This window comes from Zonotrichia albicollis, chromosome 8 (genome assembly GCF_047830755.1).
Source record: "Zonotrichia albicollis isolate bZonAlb1 chromosome 8, bZonAlb1.hap1, whole genome shotgun sequence".
NCBI classification, from domain to species: domain Eukaryota; kingdom Metazoa; phylum Chordata; class Aves; order Passeriformes; family Passerellidae; genus Zonotrichia; species Zonotrichia albicollis.
The window spans coordinates 16,033,169-16,054,377 of NC_133826.1; the positions used below are offsets into that span (position 1 = coordinate 16,033,169).

The 21,209-nt window shown below is 44.7% G+C and overlaps 1 protein-coding gene across 4 annotated transcripts in view; it reads left to right on the plus strand.

Moving 5' to 3' along the window:
* Nucleotides 1-8,652, plus strand: part of LRRC8D (leucine rich repeat containing 8 VRAC subunit D) — a 59,270-nt gene extending 50,618 nt beyond the window's left edge. For all 4 annotated transcript variants that reach the window (XM_074546082.1, XM_014263789.3, XM_005482101.4 and 1 more), the window contains one exon: nucleotides 3,019-8,652. In XM_074546082.1, the coding sequence (XP_074402183.1) occupies nucleotides 3,021-5,582 (2,562 nt within the window). In that variant the 5' untranslated portion in view covers nucleotides 3,019-3,020 and the 3' untranslated portion in view covers nucleotides 5,583-8,652. The remainder of the gene's footprint in view (nucleotides 1-3,018) is intronic.
* The last annotated feature ends 12,557 nt before the right edge of the window (nucleotides 8,653-21,209 follow it).

Consider the following 21,209-nt stretch of genomic DNA (forward strand, 5'->3'; position numbering starts at 1 on the left):
TAACTTGAAAGAAAAGATGTGTTCAGAACATTGAATGTGGTGCTTCTTACTGTAAAGCTCCTGTTACACCATGCTTCCTACAGCCTCACAAAGAGGATTACTCAGGCTCTGTTGTGCCTCCTAACCTTTTTGGGAATGATTTTGTGTGTGCAAGACAGAGGCCCTGTAAAGGTGATTGTTAACTTTTGCTTTTATTGCTGTTCTTTCTAAGTCTTCAGCTGAAACCACTTTGTGCTCTGTCATTTCTCTTCCCTTATTTCAGTTGTTCAGAGCAGTCATGTCTGCAGTGCCTGGGTCTCCATCCTTTGTCCACGTGTTCTCATGGCAAAAGCAAAAAAAACACCTTCTTTCTGTGAGAGGAATTCTGGAGGCCGTGCCCCAAACGGCAGTGAAGGAACTTCCCACGTAGTTAGCTGGTGCAGAGTTGAGAGAAAGGCTGGCCCCAGAGGAGCAGGCAGGAGCAGCTGCCCATGTTTGCTGCAGCAGTGAGCTGGTTCCTCCTTCCCAGCCTGCTCTCCGGCTCCACAGGACTCATCCTGGTGTGCCTTGGCTTGGCGCTCTCCTGCTGAACGCACCTGCTGGGCAGAATTCTGTGGCAGCCAGCGTAGGTGAGAGCACAGTGAAAACAGCCTGGACATGGAGAATATGCCTTCCAGAGAGCGTCCTAGAAAGAAAAATATCTATTTGGGGGAAAAAGTCACCTCTGCTGTTGCTTTGTGGTTCTCCTGTTGTGGGCAGGTGACAGGCAGTTGGGCCCTAGGAGTTAGGAGGGTCCTTTTTATCAATCTGTTCACATCAGCACAAATGGCTAATGCTGTTCAAGTGCACACTGTTACTGTTTAAATGTCACAGGTAGCAACTCCAGGGCAAGAAGTCATGCTGTGACTCAGTGCAGGTGAAGCACTGGGAGACATTAAAGATGGGAGTCTGTAGCTGACTTCCAAGTCAGGCACTGTGAGGCTTTGATAGCTGGGGTGTGTTACTGGTTGGTGTCCTTCAGCACTTTGTGCTGCAGCCCTGGGCAGGTGTGTGGGGGCAGGCTCAGGAGCCTCTCAGCAAGGAGGTCCTTGTGGAGCTGGGAGGATTGTAAGACCTCAAAAACTTGTAATGAGGGAGGAGTATATGACGTTCACTTGCCCAAGAAAGTGAGAACTGGAAGCTCCTTCTGCTGGTTCCTTGAGAAACTCAGCCCTAACTTAAGTTTTGGCAGCTGTGCCAAGAGCACTGAGATGAGTGCTGCAGTGAGATAAAGTCCTTTCCTCTCTGGCTGCCTCCACCAGATCGCAGGCTTGGTATGCAAGACTGGTAAAAGCTTCAGGGAGGAGTGGGAGGGCAGGGGCTGGGTATCTCCCTGTGTTGGAGGAGACACTGATGGTGAGCTCTGTGGTAGTAAAGACAAGTGCTGGCCTTTCCCACAGACCGAGGTGTGGGAGCTGCTTGTACTGGTGTGGGGAAGGAGGGTGCTAGTGCATGGCTTTTGCCATATAGGCAATTGCTGATATTTGAATTCTGTGTGTAGAAATGTCTGTTATCCAGAAATAATTAAATTATCACACTGTATATATGTTGCCACTGACACTGTCCTTTATGATGTGTAAGGTGCAGGTCTGTATGAATTGTTACGCTACAAGTTAAAAATAATAAATCCAATGCATCTTGTTATTGTCTGCTGTGATCTCCTTGGGCTCTGCTGAGCTGTTCATGTCCCAAGCAAGGGAGACAGACTCTGTGGGTTAGTGTACATACTGTCTCCTTCCCAGCTGCATGTGTGCACACAAGCTAGATATTTTTCTTTAGAAATGGCAACTTGAGTCACAAATTCAGCAGTCAAAACGATGATTTTACCACATCCTGCTTGCGCAGGAAGTTTATTTTTTTTTAAGCTGATAAATTGATTACTCCATTTTTTGTCAAAACAAAAAGCAAAGCAAGTTGCTTAAAGCTGCAGAGAGGTTTGGATTCCCCATGGTCAGTTTGCTGCTTTGTCTCATGTCCATATGTTTAAGACAAAGTGAAAGCCTTGCAGTCAGCTCCTGTCCTACTGTACTAACTGGCTTCCTGTGATCACTAGATGTGGTAATATCTGAAAAAATGTTTTCCCTATTAGAAAGAGTTGTGCAGTTTGTTTTTGGTTAGCTGGGTTAAATCAACTGGGGAGAAAAATGTATACAGTACCAATATTTGGTCCAATCTTAGAATAAATGGTTTGGGTGGGAAGGTTCCTAAACATGGTGTCTATTTCCAACATTACTGCCATGGGCAGGGATGCCACTCACTAGATTAGGTTGCTCAAGTCCCCATCCAACTGTTTTTTACTTTAAAGCATCCGAGTATACTAAAAAGGATTGTGCCAAATGTTCGCATAGTGACTGGAAGGCTTTCACTTGTGCTGCAGTGATACTTAAAAGGGAAAGGAGCCAATCAATCTGATAAGACATGCAGATGCTTAGGGGGAAGGAGTGGAAGATACTGTGTTGTACTAGATTAAAACAAATGAGAGACCTTGCTGATGATGTAACGAGACCTAAAATGTGCTGTCCAAGTCATGAGCAGAGTGCAAAGTATTGAGAGAAATGCTATTTTGTTTAAATGCAAGGTACTACAAAATACTGTTAGTGCTGGGTTTTTTGTGCTCAGACTTAAGCAATCATTTTTACAGAATTGGATGTTGTGCTCTGTAGTCTATTGTTTCTCTTCCTTTTATTAATATATATCAGATACAGTATTATACCTTTCAGATATTTCACTTGCACAGAGCAGGCTTCAGTGCTGTGAAGTGGCAAAGATACATAAACATGGTGTGGCCTGAAGTAAGAAGCCTTCTGTTTTGCTAAAATACTTCATTGTTTTGGTTTTGGAAAAACTGTTAAGTGGCATGATGGACAATATACAACAGGCAACAAAACATTACAAAAGAGAAACCTTCTGAGGTTGTGAATGTCAAGCTGGGATTGTTTTTAAATGGTAAAATTAATGCCCCCAGTCAATAACAGTGACTTTGTCTTTGTTCTCTTGTAGGAATGTTTACCCTTGCAGAAGTTGCATCGCTCAGTGACATCCAGCCAACTTACCGTATCTTGAAACCATGGTGGGATGTATTTATGGATTATCTCGCTGTTGTTATGTTAATGGTCGCCATTTTTGCTGGAACCATGCAGCTGACAAAAGACCAGGTGGTCTGCTTGCCAGTTTTGCAGTCTACTGTAAATTCAAGAGTGCAGCCTGATACAGCAGGGAAGGCTGACTTCACCACTGTTGAAACAACCACTGGTCAAGAAGAAGAGTCAATGAGAACTGTTTCCTTTGCCCCCACTGTAACACCTGACATTCTTCTGAGCAGAGCTACCCCTTCTCAGTATCAACCCACTGAACCAGACCAGGGGCTGAAGAAGGAGCAGAAAGATTCCTCAGGCCGTAAAACAAATTTGGATTTTCAGCAGTATGTATTTATTAACCAGATGTGCTATCATTTGGCTCTTCCTTGGTACTCAAAGTACTTTCCCTATCTTGTTCTCATCCATACTATCATTTTAATAGTCAGTAGTAATTTTTGGTTCAAGTATCCCAAGACTTGCTCAAAAATTGAGCATTTTGTGTCTATACTGGGGAAGTGCTTTGAGTCTCCTTGGACTACAAAAGCATTGTCTGAAACGGCATGTGAGGACTCTGAGGAGAACAAACAGAGGTTAACTGGTGCCCAGTCCCTGCCCAAGTATGTTTCCACTAGCAGTGATGAAGGAAGCCCAAGTGCCAGCACTCCCATGATAACCAAATCTGGCTTCAAATTTTCAGCTGACAAGCCGATGATCGAGATTCCCAGTGTCACGATTTTAGATAAGAAAGATGGAGAACAGGCCAAGGCGCTGTTTGAGAAAGTCCGGAAGTTCCGGGCTCACGTGGAAGACAGCGATCTGATTTACAAGCTCTACGTTGGCCAGACTGTCATCAAGACTGTCAAGTTCATATTTATTCTCTGCTATACTGCAAACTTTGTCAACACCATCAGTTTTGAACACATCTGCAACCCAAAAGTGGAGCACCTGATTGGCTACACACAGTTTGAATGTACACACAATATGGCTTATATGTTGAAGAAGCTGCTTATCAGCTACATTTCCCTCATCTGTGTCTATGGTTTTATCTGCCTCTACACGCTTTTCTGGCTGTTCCGGATACCTTTAAAAGAATACTCCTTTGAAAAGGTCAGGGAAGAGAGCAGCTTCAGCGATATCCCAGATGTCAAAAATGATTTTGCATTTCTCTTGCACATGGTGGATCAGTATGACCAGCTGTATTCGAAGCGGTTTGGTGTCTTTTTGTCAGAGGTAAGCGAGAACAAACTGCGCGGGATTAGTTTGAACCATGAATGGACTTACGAGAAGCTTCGGCAGCACGTCTCCCGCAATGCCCAGGACAAGCAGGAGCTGCATCTCTTCATGCTGTCGGGGGTCCCTGATGCAGTGTTTGATCTGACAGATCTGGATGTGTTGAAACTGGAGCTGATTCCTGAAGCGAAAATTACAGCCAAAATTTCCCAGATGACAAATCTTCAGGAGCTTCATCTGTACCACTGCCCTGCGAAGGTCGAGCAGACTGCCTTCAGCTTCCTCCGGGACCACTTGAGATGCCTTCATGTGAAATTCACAGATGTTGCAGAAATTCCTGCGTGGGTGTATTTGCTCAAAACCCTCCGTGAATTGTATTTGATAGGCAACTTGAACTCTGAAAATAATAAAATGATAGGGCTTGAATCTCTTAGAGAGTTGAGACACCTTAAAATTCTCCACGTGAAGAGCAATTTGACCAAAATTCCCCCCAATATCACAGATGTAGCACCACATCTGACAAAACTAGTCATTCATAATGATGGCACTAAGCTTGTGGTACTCAATAGCCTTAAGAAAATGACAAATGTTGCAGAGTTGGAACTGCAGAACTGTGAATTGGAGAGAATTCCCCATGCCATCTTCAGTCTCTCTAACTTACAGGAACTGGATTTAAAGTCAAATAGCATACGCACAATTGAAGAAATTATCAGTTTCCAGCATTTAAAAAGATTGACTTGTTTAAAGCTGTGGCACAATAAAATAGTCAGCATTCCTTCATCCATTACTCACATAAAGAATTTGGAGTCTCTTTATCTCTCCAATAACAAACTTGAAACCTTACCTGCCGCAGTGTTCAGTTTACAGAAACTTCGGTGTTTGGATGTAAGCTACAACTCAATTGCGGTGATTCCAGTGGAAATAGGTTTGCTTCAAAATCTTCAGCATTTCCACATCACAGGAAACAAAGTCGACATTTTGCCAAAACAGTTGTTTAAATGTGTTAAATTGAGGACTTTGAGTCTGGGACAAAACTGTATTACCTCAATCCCAGATAAAGTAAGTCAGCTGTTGCAGCTGACTTACCTGGAACTGAAGGGAAACTGCTTGGACCGTCTGCCAGCTACGCTGGGGCAGTGTCAGCTTCTCAGGAAAAGTGGGCTCGTAGTGGAAGATCACCTCTTTGACACTTTACCCTCAGAAGTTAAAGAGGTGTTGAATCAAGACACGGGCATTCCCTTTGCTAATGGGATTTAGACTGAGGTGAAATGCTCTGGTAGCTGACTTCCAAATGGCAAATGATAAAAAGTATGGCAACTGTGAGATCATCTGATTTAGAAAGCAGAATTCCTTGGAAGGCAGAATTACTAGCAGGTTTAGAAGTGCAACTGAGTGTTCAATGTTTGCAGTGTTTTAAAAGTTCATTTCCAAAATTTTTGAGAGGCTAAAGAACCTTAATAATCTCAATTCTTTTTTCCTTAAATTGTTTGTAACTTGGATGCTGCCGCTTTTGAATGTTTACAAATTTGCTTGCCTGCTTAAAAGTAAATGATTAAATTGATGACCTTTTCTTACTATGCAAGTTATTCCTTAAGGTCTGGTTTTACTTTAGTGCATTATGGGGAGACAAACCAAGGCTAAATGTTGTATGTGATATGGGCCTAACAGCACTTGAAACACAGGTTGAATTGTGTTGTTAGTGTTTACCTGTCCTTGGCAAATAAAACCAGTTTGGCTGTGATTTGAGCTGCACCAGAGCCACCATTTTCCTGCATTAAGGTATGTGGTTTCATAGAATCATTTAGGTTGGCAAAGACATGTAAGATCATTGAGTCCAACCGTTAACCTAACACTGCCAGGTCCTCCATGTCCCTAATGACACTGTCTGTGTTTTTGTCGAATGCTTCTGGGGATGGTGATTCCACCACTTCCCTGGGCAGCCTATTCCAATGTTTGACCACTCTTTCAGTGAAAAAAAAAATTCCTAATGATCTATCTTAGCACAACTTGTGTCTTTTTGTGCTACTGCTTGTTACCTGGGAGAAAAGACTGGCCTCCACCTCACTACATCATCCTTTCAGGTAGTTGTAGGGAGCAATAAGGTCCCTCCTGAGCCTCATTTTCTCTGGGCTCAACACCCCCAGCTCCCTCAGCCAGTCCTATCAGGACTTGTGTTCCACACCTTCACCAGCTCCACTGCCCTTCTCTGGACACTCTGCAGTACTTCAGTGTTTTGCATCAGTCCAAGTGTGTTTGCCATCATTCTCAAAGCCTCACGTTTTTGGGTGAGATTGCTTCTGTGGAAGTCCCTCACCGTGGCAAAGGCTGGTCACCTTCCTGCAGCTGATCTCCCCCTCAGCCTCCACAGTGCTCCTCTGTCCCATGCAGCAGTGGGTGGCAAAAGGCAGAATATTGCCCTGTGGCTTTCACGTTGGAGATAGTTTTGATGTTTGTGCTCTTTTGGAAGGTGACTTTGAAAGCCATTAAACACCAAGTGACTTTAGTGCTCATGTTTTGCTCTTCTGAGTTTTTATCTGGAAAACTCGAGGCGTTTTGTGAGTTGGTGATTGTTCTGTTTCACCGCCCTGGCTTAGGATGTGGGGCGTCATCTCCATTTACCAGACTAATAACAGACATAAGATCTGCTTTTTCACTTAACTGTGATTAAGCTTTATCATCTATTGTGGTGTCTTCCGCACCTGGGCTTTACCATACCCAGCCCAACTAATCTGATGTCTTTGATCCTCACTGTGTGCCAGATAAGTCATCCAATAAAGAAAAAAGCAGACAGCAGTGAGCTTGGGTTTGGTCTTTTTGTTTTTGTTTTTTTTTGGCCTTTTTGGTGGTGTTTTTTTTTACTGAGTTTGCATTGCCAGAACCATTAGAGAAATATAATCCATTAAATCTGCAAAATCATCAGTTGTAAATCTCAGTCATTTACATTCCATGTGTGCAGAAAAGAAGTACTATGCTGGGAGATGACTGCATGATTACTCATGGTTTAAACACAATTCCCTATTGTAGTGTGGTCAGGACTGAACTAGTCTGTAGTTCAGGGGACTGTTCTTCTCACACACAAATCCTCATGCACAGTGATTTCCACTGTAACTTCACCAGAGCTGCCCTGACTTACACCACTATTAACGAGCGGATAGCTTAGGCCTAGAGGCACTGAGCAGGCAGGAACATTTCAAATACTGCTCTTAGAAGTTTTGAATATTTTATTGTTAATAATTTACTGTTAGTCATGCTGAGAGGACTGTTCTCAGCTGTAGGTAGCAGTCTCTGAATACATACCTGCACCACATGTTTATGTATCTCAGAGGACCAGTTTATGAATAGTGGTTTTCCTATTTCTCATGGGGATACAGTCTGTTTTCCACTTGCCAGCAGGTAGTAAACTTGGGATGTTGACAGTTTTGCAACACCAAGTCACAGGTTAGGCAGAGTACTTGGAGTTACTGATCTGTTCTCCACTGGGAAACTTAGTGCAAATCCTCAGATTCTTTTTTTTTAAGTAGAAGTTAAGGCTGCAGCGGACTTTTCTTTTTTTAAGAAACTCTTTCATTTGTTTATTTTTTGCACATAGATCACTTTAAAATTGCTGGACTATTGACTCTTTAGAAAAACTGTGGACTATACTATTGGTGTATGCTTTGTATTTGCTGTTGAGTGTCATTTCAGTTTCCAAGAAATTGTGTGTAGGAGGGAGGAAGAATTGGAGGATGACAAAATGATTAAAATACTTAGAAAAATAGTTATATTTTTAATCTTTTTTCCCCTTTTTTTAATAGCAGAGTCGCACAGAACATGGCTGTGTATTGATCTAGTTTTTAAAAGGTGTTTTTGGTGTTTCTGATTCTCCTGCTGGCCCTACTGATGTTCAAAAAATAAACCTGTGTCTAATTCATATGACTATGTTATACTCAAAAATTAAACCCATGTCCACTTAATGAGTATGGTATACATAACTTAGACCACTGTTTTGAATAGTTAGTAGCCAACTGTATGTCTTTAGATAATTTCCTCCAAAATAAATGTATGTTAAAATTAACATACTTCTAATGCTTGCTTAGCATAAGCTCCGTTCTTGTTTTTAAGAGATCTTTCTCAGAGTGGAGAGGACCTTCCCAGCACCCCCATGTCACCTCCCCCCAGTCCTTCCTCCTCTTTGTGACTGTTTATAATGTTCCTGTTTCCTGCGTGTCAACTGACACAGTTTTGCTTTAAAGTCTTGGAAGTTCATCTCTTTTCCATGTAAGGCATGTGAAATATATTTTGCATTTCTATTTGATTTAATAAATAAGATGTTTATATCTTCCTCTAATCTATTTTTTTAATGGGTGAAAAGTGTGTTTGCATAGTAAACTCTCTGATTTCAAGTACCTCATTCTGAACTTGTTCTGTGGTGCCTGTACTCTAAGAAGTATGAAGAGGCATGAGTTGCTGCTGCCAGTAAATCCTGTAGGTATGTTTCCATCTAGAATGCAGTACTTCAGATTTTTTCGTTTTCATATACACAATTTAAATGACCTAAATGTTTTTATTTGGCTAATCAAATTCTGCAGAACACATGTATGGCCCTGAAAGAAAAACCTGTGTTTGTTCAAATGAGAGGAAGTAGGAAATTGCCTATTCTGTTTGCTTCTGCCACTGTAACTCATTTTGGTGAAGGTCCTTTAGTTTTCCAATAAATTGACCTTTTGAAAACTGCTTCCAATGATGCAGACTGAACAATGGCATTTCTGGGCAGGCATCAAGCCTCTTGGTTTAAGGGAAGATGCTGACACTCGTGATAGGCTCTCTGCTGCTACATAAATGGCTTTGCAGTCCTGAGCTGCCCTCTCTGGTAGCAAAGCAGGATGCCCAGGCGCTGTACATCTTGTCTGAGGGTTCTGATTTGTGGACTGCATTTTCAATAAAAATCTTACAGAAATAGCTGTATATTGTATTTCCAGGGATGTGCAGAGAAATTAGTGGTGTATGGTTACATGGAAGCAGTGGATTAGATTGCGATTCCTTTATTTAAGTTGACCAAAGCAGGTGCTTCTACAGCTGTGCTGTTGACTGTCATTGTCATTTCTTACAGGATCTGGCTTTCAGACTTCTCAGTTCACAAGACAGGGAGTTGAGCAGGAAACCTGACAGTCCCACATGTAACTGCTGCAGCTTATTGTGAACATGACAAATGGGGCTTCTGTTGATCCTTTGGGTTGTGACCCTCAGAAGGGTGCTAAACATGAGAACAGAAGTCTTAGATTTGGTGAGGGATCTCAGTATTGATAGTGGAGCCATGGGCACAGTGGCACTGGGCTGAGGGGAGCAGAGCCACGGGCACAGTGGGCTGAGGGGAGCAGAGCCATGGGCATGGTGGCACTGTGCTGAGGGGAGCAGAGCCATGGGCACGGTGGCACTGTGCTGAGGGGAGCAGAGCCATGGGCACAGTGGCACTGGGCCGAGGGGAGCTCATCTGGGCAGCTGTCACCAGCGTGATAGGATTGTTTTCTATGCAACAGTTGGCCTCAAACCATCATGGACCATGGCACTGCTTTTCAGTCCAGAGCAAGGAGGGAGGCTAAGCATTTCCTGTCTATAAGCTGTGGATTTGTTAAAGGAGGTAAAATACCTGAATGATTGTGAAAAACACAAATCATGCAGAAATTATGTCATGTAGAAGGTTTCAAGAGGCAGTCTCATCATTAGCTGCATGGCAGAGCCATGTCAACATGTTTCTAATGTGTGATCCCAGCACAATTTGATTTAGACAGCAAATCACCATCAGTCTGAGCAGGACTAGAAGGTACCTCAGGATGTCTTTAAGCCTGCCACCCTGCCTCATACAGAAATAAGGTTCCCTAACTCATTACTGCCAGATGTTGGTCAATATTAGAATGGGTTAGACAGCGATGGAAATTCCACCCTCTCTAGGCAAGCTGTTTACTTAATCATCTCTGTGTTGAAGAAGCACAGCAAGAGAACTGCTAATGCTCTGTTTGAGGCAAACCAAATGGTTAGAAATATATTGACCTATTAGCTTGCAGAAGTACAGCCAAACAGACTGTGGATATGCTGTGTGGATATGTTGCATCCTGAGCAGTTTGGGCAGACTGAAGTTCAGGATTCCTTTGAGAAAAGCCCTGAGGGACAGCTTGCATCAGTTCAGTTACAGATACAGCACAAACAGTTCTGCTCTCCAGTGACAGCAGGGCCAACCACCGTGTAGTGCATCCATGTCTGGTGTGCCTTGTCTTAGCCTAGAGACTGATATCCTTGCCCTTGCAAAGCCTGGGTGCTTTGTTTCTTCAGAAAGACATTTTATGAAGGCATTTAAATAAAGTTTGTTGAGCAAGTTTACTGTAGGAACATGCAAATTGATCCTTAAGATTACCAAATTTGAAAGATTTGAGACTAATTCTGTAGTGATTTTGACCCTGGCATTAATCCCTTGCCTCCCTCTGTGAATTGATGAAATTACTGCACAAACTAATGATTTACCCAAATGGTTGGCATTTCAGCACTACAGCAGAGTTCCCAGTTCAGGCTGGCTGCTTGTGCTTATACAGCATGTTCAGCACTTGAACCAAAGGCATCAAACACTGAGGTTGCAAAACCCTGTGGGTTTATGCTGTTACCAATTTCCCAGGACAGCAAATCATTCCCCATGCTGCTCAAGGGAGGGTAGGCTGTGTCACTGAGTGCAGTTGTTTCTGTAGCAAAGATGAGGCTGTAGAATTAAGCTCAGAAACAGATTTTCCAAGCTGATTACAAACACGCACTCGTTCCATGATAAAAGTCGTGAGAGATGTCATTTCTGAGATGCTAAAAATAGTTCCTGTAACTCAACCAGGCATGGGTGCAGAAATGGCAGCTCTGTAATGCTGCACATCAACACAATACAACTCAAGTGAGGATCTTTAAAACCACACAGCCTGGAGTTTGGGCAGGCTGCATCTCTCTCCCTTCCCTGAAGAGAACAGCCCCTAAGCCCTTTTGCAATTACTATCACTGGGACCTTTGTTCTGTCTTGCCTCCGACAGCACATTGCCCCTTGATGCTGGAGGTAACACAGGGTTATTGGTTTAATGATGACTATTTGGGAAGAAAGCCATCTTCTAAATTAACACCACAGTTGCTTGCAGGAAGTCTTCCAGCACAGAGCAGGTCTGTTCCCATAAAATGAACATGCTGTGCCCATAAACAATAAAATTTCAAGTTAGGACTGGGTTGTGTAGACCATTAGGAATAAATGCATGGACATGTTGCTGTTCTGCTAATCAGTTCTGGGTATTTTTGCTGCTTCACGTGGTTTGTGAAAATGGATTTTAAAACCATTTTCCCTTAACACCATGCTGCAGCAACTCTGGAGCCAATGTTGTTGGCCTGGGGAAGGCAGGCTTACCCCAGAGGGTGTTGCTGGAGGTGCTCTGGCAGAGCTGAGGTGGGAGAAGGTCTGGGTGTTGTGGCTGCTGCCAGCACCCCATGGAGGGTTCACTCTTCTGGGAAAGCCAGATTTACCTCACTCCTCCTGAGACATCTATGGGAGATGTCATACAAGAAAGAGTGTGCCCTTAACCACAAAATAAAGGGAATACTGTTGAATGAAATATGCAATGTTTCTGAAAGATGGGGATTTTGATAACAGGAGGAAATGCAGAATGAGTGGGAATTAATGGTCCTGAGAGGAGATAGTGCCCCCACCTCTGGCTTGAAATTTCAGAAGTTTCAGAAAGATAAGTGTAAAATCTGGAATGTCAGTGCTCCTGCCTAGAGCCAAGTTCAAATTCTCATGGCGCTGTATGACTTTGCCATTTTTTTCTATTTTGTTTCCTGCTATCTGTCTCCTCTGGCTGTCAGAGCAGTGGCCCAGGGTGCCTGTGCAGCTGGCTGCTGAGATGCTCTCCGTCCCCTCCTGCTCCGTGCCAGTGTCCGTGATAAGCGCATCCTGGCACTTCTCCCAGCAGGGCCCTACCCGGAGCTGCAGCCCTGCCCTGCACGGAACCCCGGCACTGCCGGGGCCAGAGCCTAATCTGGGAGCTGCAGCTTCCCCCGAGAGGGATTGTCCTCCTCTGGCCGGCAGGGGGAACCGGGTGGGGCACAGCTCTGCCTGCAAGCCCGGCTGGAACCTCCCTCAGCTCCCGGGGCTGCTCCATGGAAGTGCTGGGGCAGGGGGTCATGTCCGTGTCCAGCTCACACAGCCGGGAGAGCCACCTTCTTCTGCTGCCCTCCAGGGAAGGGGCTGCCATAACATCCTTACATTGCCATTTCCACAGGCATCCCCATGGCTCCTGCAGTTTTGTGTCTCAAGAGCCTCCCATGTCTCTGTTGGAAATTGGGCTGTGTGTTTCTAACCCTGTTTGGGGAGGATGCAGAGAACACCTGATGATTGTCACAGCCTGTTCTGCAGTGAGTGCTTCTCCTCCACCCTTATTTTTCTCTGCCCTGGGTTAAACCTCCTCCTTCAGTAGTTTGTAACTCCTGTTTCTCTCCTCTCAATCCTCTCAGTTTACCAAGTTTGATAAAAGCAGTGTTGGGATGTGGGACGTGGGCTGAGGCCTCCCAGTGTAGAGCCCTGACCCTAAGGATGGACGCACAGCCAGAAGGAGTCTCCCCAGGAGTGACAGTGTCGCCCAATGTCTGGTTTGCCCACCCTCCATCTGGCCACGACTTCCTGGTGCCCTCCACAGAAAGGGAATTCAGAGGCCATTTTGCAAGGTGCCCTTGGTCTGGGGCTGGTCAGGGCAGTGGCAGGATGTTGCACAGGGGCTGCTGCCCTCGTTTGCTGTTTGGCTGCTCTGAGGTCCAGGGATACATCTGAAGGCAGTGGTTTGTCTCCAAGCCCTCCAGGCTATTACCTATAATGAGAGTTTTATTGTGTAGCTCTTCCCACACTGTAGCTGCAAGAATATCCTGTAAAATGCTGGCAAGTGGGGACTCTTGAGTGTGTATCCAGGTCTGTAGGGCTGTAATGAACAACAGAGCTGGAAACCAGGTGCCTTTCAGGGCCTCAGGTTTCAAGCTACTGAAACTGTGAAATGTGCTTAACAAAAAGCAAAGGCCAGCTGGGTTGTAAATTGCTCACTGTCAGTATCAGTTTGTGTATTTGAGACCTATGAAAATGCCAGCATGATCTGACCCAGGAGAATGAGATAGGTTTCTAGCTGTCTTTGTACTAAGATCTCGTTAAGTAAATTGGCTTTAGAGTTGAGTGTGTGTGCGGTGGCGCTGTCCCTGCGAGTCAGCACTCGTGTGGATGAATAATTGTACTTGGGAATGTTCCTCAAACCTTCAGAGCTGTCTGTGGCTGAGTGCGTGTTCCTCTCACCACGGATTTCAGCCTTCACCCAGAGCACAGTGGTGTTTTCCCCAGGTGCTGCTGATCTGAAACCCCACGAATTCAGTGTCGTGTCTGCAAGGCAGAGGTCAGCTCCAGGAGCCCACACAGGCATTGCACAAAGGAGCTTCAGCGTGTCCCCTCTCAGGGACCTCTTCTTTCAGTTTAGGACCAGTAAAGCTGACAGGCTGCAGTTTTGAACTAGAACTCTGCAGAAGAGGGCTTAATTAAAACATTTTTCTGAAGTAATTAAAAAAATCTAAAATAATCATGTAGACAGCAGCTAGAGCATAGTTTGAAACCTGCCTTTCTCCTCCCTGCCTGGAATTCAAGTGAATCTTGGCCACATCTATCCCAGAACAGCAGGTATGCTCCCAGCCAGGCTGTCTTCAGCCAGGCTGAAGGAGTTGCCCCCCGAAGAATTACACCAACTGCGAAAGGTAATTTCAGAGGAAGGCAGGCAGGGTTATTTGCCCTATGTACAGGTCCTTGTGCCTGTGGAGCTTTGTTCCTGTTTCTTCTTGCATTGATCAACCTCAGCAACATCTTTAACTATGAACAGATTTGTTTAATTAATGTTTTTAACATTCTTTAACAGGGCTTCTAAGTGCTGAGTGCCCCAGAGGAGCTAGCAGCAGACAGCATGGGTTGTGAAACACTGAACAGCCTTGTTGGGGCTCTGAGGGTTCAAAAAATAACAATTTAGCTTTACATCCTGCTGCTCTCTCCTCACCAGAGTGAGAAGGGGCTGGTAATGGAAGAGACCTCAGAGATGTAGCATTGCTGTGGTTTTGTTAGGCAGCAGTCAGTGCTCCTGACAGCCTGAAGGGCTGCTGCTATTATTAGCAAAATGGGGGTGATGGTGTGATTAGCTCTGTGCAAGACTTGAGTTCAAAGAAGCTTAAAGGATGGACAGATGCACACTGGACTAGGCATTGGATATTATAAAACTACGTCAGTCCTGTGTGATGTGGAAAAACGTGTGTAGATGTTGGTTCTCCATTTGTTGTCCTGCTGGCCACAGCATTTCCAGTGCTTAACAGCAAATGGGCCTGAGTGTGAGCTGCTGCTCCTCTGTGTATGGGAGTGGAGCAGGTGGGGTGCCTGGGATGGATTTCTCATGCTGTGATGTGTAGTGGGGCTGGGCTGTTTACAAGGACTTGGGTTAAAAATGCCCTGAGCCCCAAGATCATTGGCCTTCAGCAGCCCCACTGCCTGCAGGGGTGTCTCTTCCTGTCAGCAACTGTGAATTACACATTTTGGGGAAGAAAAACAACTCTAAGCACTCATTTTAGTACAGAAGTATTTTGCTGTGGTGCTGTTTAGGAGGTTTAATGTGAAATGCCTTGCAACAGGATATTGGGGATGATACGAGTTTTCTTGGTCTCAAGAGGATGCAAAGGAAATTCATGGGAGAGAACTCAAGGGAAGATTAACACATACATGGAAACTGCCTCTGCTGTGGTAGGCCCTGGCTTGTGCCCTGATTTCCCTATGATCTGCAGCACCTCCTGTCAGGAAGGGAGGTTCTCCCACAGTGTTGTGGTGGAGAGCATCTTCCCATCAGGAGGCACCACAACTACAACGTGCTCACGCTGCAGGGCACACAGGATGGCCACCAGCCTCAGGCATGGCTTCAGCTCCTCCATCGTGACACCTTTATTACAGGCTGCTTGGGATAACTTTCTGTGACAGGAAAGCTAAATTCCCTGTCCTTCTCTGTCTCGTTTTTGTCCATCCTTCAGAGCACAAACTTAGTTGCTTTTTCCAGACCAGCCAGTGGTGTCACCTGGGCACACAGGCACCATCTGCTCAGAGGGGAGAAGATTTACTCCTCGGTGTAAGCCACAGCCTTTGATAGATACTTCTTTGATTGTGTCACAAACGCACTCAAACGTGCTCCCGGTTTGGGGGCTCCTCCCTGGTGTCATGGTTTGACGATGGCGCAAACTTGTCACTTCCTTGTCAACCCAGGACACCCGGCAGGACCCCTCTCCTCCCTGCTGCCTGCAGGATGCTCCATCATTTGCTGGCTCCTGAGTGTTCTGAGCTTGTGGCCCTCCAGGACTGGCTCCAGTGTGGGCTCCTGTGCAGGAGACAAGGATGGGACTTCAGTCACTGCAAAGGATGGCAGAGGATATTTGAGTTCTACTCCTGATCACAGAGTGGGAGAAGGGACTGCCAGATACCCCCATTGTCCCTGATTTGTGCTAAAGACAGGCATGTCCCTCTGGCCTGACACATGGAGAGGAAGGGATAGATGGCTGGTGTCTGACTTTTGCTAATTTGTCTCTCCAGAGCCCTGTCCATAAAAGGGCCCAGATGGGGCTCCTCCACCTCACCTGCATGCTGAGGGGTGCTGAGGGGTGTGCTGATTTTGGGGCAGAATGAGCCAACAGTTTCAGAGCTCTTTCGGGCTGACTTAAAAATGCAAAGGTTTTTTCAGACTGAGCAGACAGAGACCTACTGTCTCCTGGAGCAGGCACATTTGGAGATGCAGCTCTTGTTTCCTTCTATGAGATTTTGCACAAAGGCAGTGGCAAAGTGGCTGTCAAAGGCCAGGGGGATGGAAATTTCCTGTTTCTAATGTTGCAGGGTTGAAGTGAGGCACAGCTTGTGAGATTAATGCAGTGATTATGAGGAGTTTGGAACTGGTCCTAACACATCACAGAAAGCAAAGAAGTCCTGCAGTTCAATGTGCTGACTGTTCCCAGGCTGTTCTGCCTCTTCACTGCTCACCTCCTGAAGCTCTGTCGTACCAAGCATGTGGTTGAATGAGCTCCAGTGAAACAATCCTAAAAAACCTGGGTTGCTTCTCAGAGCTTCATTGCTAACTAGGGTAGAGGTGAACTGTTCCTGCTCTAACCCCTCTTAAAGAACTTTTTTCTTTTACCAAAATGCTTGTTCTGAATTCCTTTGGCTTCACATTCAAAATTAATTGAAAGTTGTTTTTTTTTTCCAGATGCCTCTTTTGAAAACTGCAGACTTGAGCCATTGTGCATGGTAGCTCTGACTTCAACCTGCTAAAAGTTCGACAACAGTATCTGCAGTTTTTAATTTTCTCTTCCCTGTGGGTTTTGTTTTGGTTTCTTCTTTTTTGCTGCTGATTTGGAACAGGAAAAACTCTGGCTAAATTCTTCCTCCCTAAAAAAATCTAGTGCAAAACTTCTCATCTGAAGGAAACCATTCTACTGTATCGTCCTATTAGTATGTGGGGAACATTTTCTTCCTGAAAGGATGTTACTGTACATTTATTCTAACTTCATCAGAAAAAAACCCACTCTCTAAAATTCAGAGCTGTTCTGGAGATGTTGCTATCCTTCATTAATTAATTTGCTGTTTTACTGAAACCACAGAATTGTGGGGAGCATTTCTGTGCCAGGCCTTCTCAATGCCCTGGTTGTGCTCAGGTAAGTACTCAGTGCTGCAAGGGTTGTACAACTCAGTCCTTCAGCTTCTGTAAGTATCTTTTTACAAGCTCTAGGATCAGGATTCATACCTGCAATGTTTTTACTTTGATGCAGTTCTCTTAAGTAGTAAAGCACTGTGCATGGGGTGTTTATTGGGGAAACACCGTGGCTTCAAACTCTGCAAGTGAAACTTTGTTTTATTGATTTTCACTGTTCCAGGTATACCAAGAGAAAATAGAAACACCGTATACAGTGTGGATCTTCAGATGCCATTTGGGGATAAATATTTACATGAGTTCCAGGTAAAGAAATGTGCTTGTGGCTGAAAAGAAAGTCCAGTCTTTTTGTTGTCCCCCTGCCTTTGCTGATCTGGCTCAGTCAGGGAAGCAGCAGTGAGCACATGGCTGGCCAGCCCTGCCCTGGCACCTACACAGGGAGCTGAGAAGGGAGGTCACTGCTTTGCTCTGCTCTGTGTGTTTAGCTGAAGAGGAGAGCCAGATGGTGTATTCATTGTGGGGAGGGAGCAGTGGACACAGCCTGCTGGGAAAAGATCCAAGCCCATCAATTCAATTCCCATGAATGGCGAGCGCATCGATTTAATCCAAGAGCTGGAATTGGCAATGCCATATCCACGGTTGCTGATATATAGCTTTGCTTTTCTTGTGACTTAGAGCATCTGGAAAGTAGCTTTGAACTAATAGCTTGTATGTCTTCTTTCAGGAGGGAACAGGTGAAAGTTCATGCAGAGACAGTTGCTCTGGCACAGCCCTCATGAGGCCTGGAGGAATCCTGAGCAGATTGGGAACTGCCTTGGTTTTGTTCAGCTTACAAATTTCTTTAATTTGCTGAAGAAATCATACCTGACAGGGCTATAGGATTTCATAAACAACATTAATTTTCTTTTTCCCTATTCTTACTTAGATCCTCAGGCAAAGAAGACGAAGTTTTAATTCAAAGCCCCACATCCTACAGTTGATCTCCTAGGTGTCCTAGATTTAACAACAGGTTGGTTTCTGTGTTTTAAAATACACATGGAGATCTTTGACCTTTTCACTTGAGCTGAACTTACATGATAAGGCAGGGTATGATCACAGCACAGTTCCAGTGCTGCTGCCTTTTGCTGGTTTGACCAGCAGTGACTTGGATGTCAGCAAAGGGTCTTGAGACTTTCTACTTCAAAGGTCTGTGAAAATACCTCTCCTACTGTTGCTGGGACACCCCTGACTGTGCACACAGGAACCCCACCTTCACTGGCTAGTGATTTCCCATGCTTCTGGTGCCAAATAATTTTGCAAATTTTTTTGTGTAACTTGGATGGAAAGTGATATTTCGGTATTTTTTCAGTTATTGCTGATTTTGCTCTCCTACCCCTAGTATATATCTTGGAGAGTTTATATATCTTAATGCAATTATGCAAAGGGAGGTGATGTGCAGTGCAAAGGAGAAAGTGGAAAAATTTATATAGGCCTCCAGAAATAACAAATTTTTTTTTTCTTTTTCTGTAATACTGAAAGCCTGTTCCAGGTGAGTAAATTAAAAGTTTTGTTAATACTACACTGAGAAGACAATATAAGTGTATGGGTGTCTGCTAGGAATGCCCACCAGAACAGGATTCCACCTCCAGAAGCACTGCCAGCAGAGAATTCTGTGGGTACATCACGGGGTTTTCCAGGGGACAGACACTGGGATGGTCCCTTTCAAATGCCATCTGATGAATCACACTTTTCTGAGGTGGTTGTGGATCAGTCTTCGGCTCTGCATACAAATTCCACCGAACAAGTGCAGCGCTGGAAAAATTCCTTGAACGTAATACAGGGATAAAGCCATGGCCAGCCTAGCCCACATCAGCTCCTGGGGCAGCCAACTCCCACATGGACTCTGCCCCACAGGGAGCCTGAACTGGCCTTTGCTTGTGGGTGTGGGCTGAGCAACCAGAGTGCTTGGGGCCAGTGTGAGCCCTTGCCCATGGTATGTACATTTCCAAAACCTGGTATTTTGTGTGCAGGAATGCTGCAGGAGGCAAGACAAGCCCACTGCTTTGTGGAGCACTAACCCTGGTGTTCTGGGTCTCTGGGCCTAACTTTATGTTAGATGTATATGTTTGCATTTCATTATTGCCTCTCATAGAAAAATACATAAACAGATACCCCTCACACGGCAGCTCTCTGCTAGTTTGCCTGTAGCTGCTGGAGTCATTACTGTGAAGGGAGAAAGAGAAAGGAAGAGAGGTGTATCTCAGCCACAGGTTAGATCTGGTTCAGAGCCCGTAACAAAACCAGTTCACCAGTGCCCCTGTCTGGGGACAACTGAGCTGGGTGAGAATCATTGACAGGAGGGGGGAGTGTATGTATCTCTTTTTTGTTTGAATCCTGATTTGACAATTCTGTCACAGAGTACTTAACGTACACCCCTTAGAAGGTTAAAATACAAATCTTCACAGTTCCCTCCCAGAGCTACCTAAAATACTTCTGGGATTTGTGCAGGGGAATCTCAGCAGTGCAGGGGGTGAATCCATTAACCTAGCAGTACATGTCCCTTGGTAGCAAAATTAGGTGAGAAAAACTGCCTTTGAATCCCCCATCACCACAATACACACTCCTGCCCTCTCTCAGAAATTCCCTTCAGGAGTGCTGATTCAGCTATTTGCATGACTGCACATAAACTGTATGAAAGAATGAGATTTTCAAAAGCCCTCAAAAAGGGGGAAGTTGTGCATGTGTGCAGAAAAACCATGTTGTGCATCCACATTAAGATCTATAGTTGTGGTTATCTGCTCTTAAAGTGTTTCTGGATTGGCACCACAGATGATGAATCTTGCTGGAACCACGTGCCCAACAAATATATGACCCTGGAGCACAGAGCTGAGTGAAATCCACGTTTCACAAGGATTTTTGAGAGACAGCCAGCACTGTTTTCAAAGAGCTCTCAAATATTGTGGAGGAAATGTTGACAGATACTGCAGATACTGATGAATATGCTCAGGCTCTGTAGAGCATCTCTACATTCATGCCAGGACTTGAGATCCAGAGTAACAAGGGAAGTGCAAGAGGAGGAGGAAGGAAAAGCTGCTAATGGGCAGATGCTTTTATCATTTTGGACGAGCTGCCTTGGCCTCAGCAGAGACAGCTGTCTTCTGGCAGGCAGAGCTGCACTGCAGTGCAGAGCAGGCAGAGTTAGCAGGGCACAAGTCATTTTCAGACCAGGGAAGAGCTGAGGGGATGTGAAACCTCCATCGGTGCCAAGGCACTCATATCCCTGACACCCTGAGGGCTGCTGGCCTGGCTGCTGACACCTGCAGGGTGGCCCAGCAGCCACCTTTTGCACTGAATAAACTTATCCTGTCTCCAGACCAAGACTCCAGAGTGAGTTTACCAGCACAATTATTGAGCTAACAGAGTGTGTAATCATCAGACATTTCACGGAAACTGCAATATTTGTATGTGAGGCTCCTCACTGTAGATTAACTCAAAGCAAAACAAACGGGAAGCACAGAGAATCATTATTTTCAGCATTAAATTTTCACATTGCACTACATACAAAAATCTGATTCAGAAACATGCAGCATATGTAAGTATTATGAGCCTTGAACAGTAAAGAGTTTGCTCAAACTTCTGTCATCCTTGAAGTGCATGGGAAGTAAGCATGAATGCAGTGTGAGAAAGAAGCTCTAGCTGTTTACTTGAGCTTTAAGTAACAACAAAGACCTATAAATTAAAAACAAGAAAAAATACTGCTTAGTCACACTGAAAAGTCTAAGAATAAAACTCAAGAGCAAAGGCTCAGAAAGTGGCTTGCAAGTGTAAATATCTAAATACATGCTCAACCTTTTTTGTCCCCCTTACCCTTTTAAAATGTATTTTAAAAGTCTCTGTGACTGCATGGCAGTTTTGAGGAAGGAAGCACAGGCGCATGGGCAGTCTTGTACCTCTGTGAACAGTTCCTGTAGGAAACCCACATCTGAGCCTACTGCAGCATGAAAGAAAAGGAACTGGGTTTGTGCTCTTTCTGATACAGAATTACCTATACAGAAGGTTTGAAAAATACTGACAATGAATATGTATGTTTGTGTTAGTTTATTGTCTTGTTGGGCTTTTTTTCTTTTTAAGGAAAGAGAAAATTAGGAAGGTGTACGGCACAGGCATC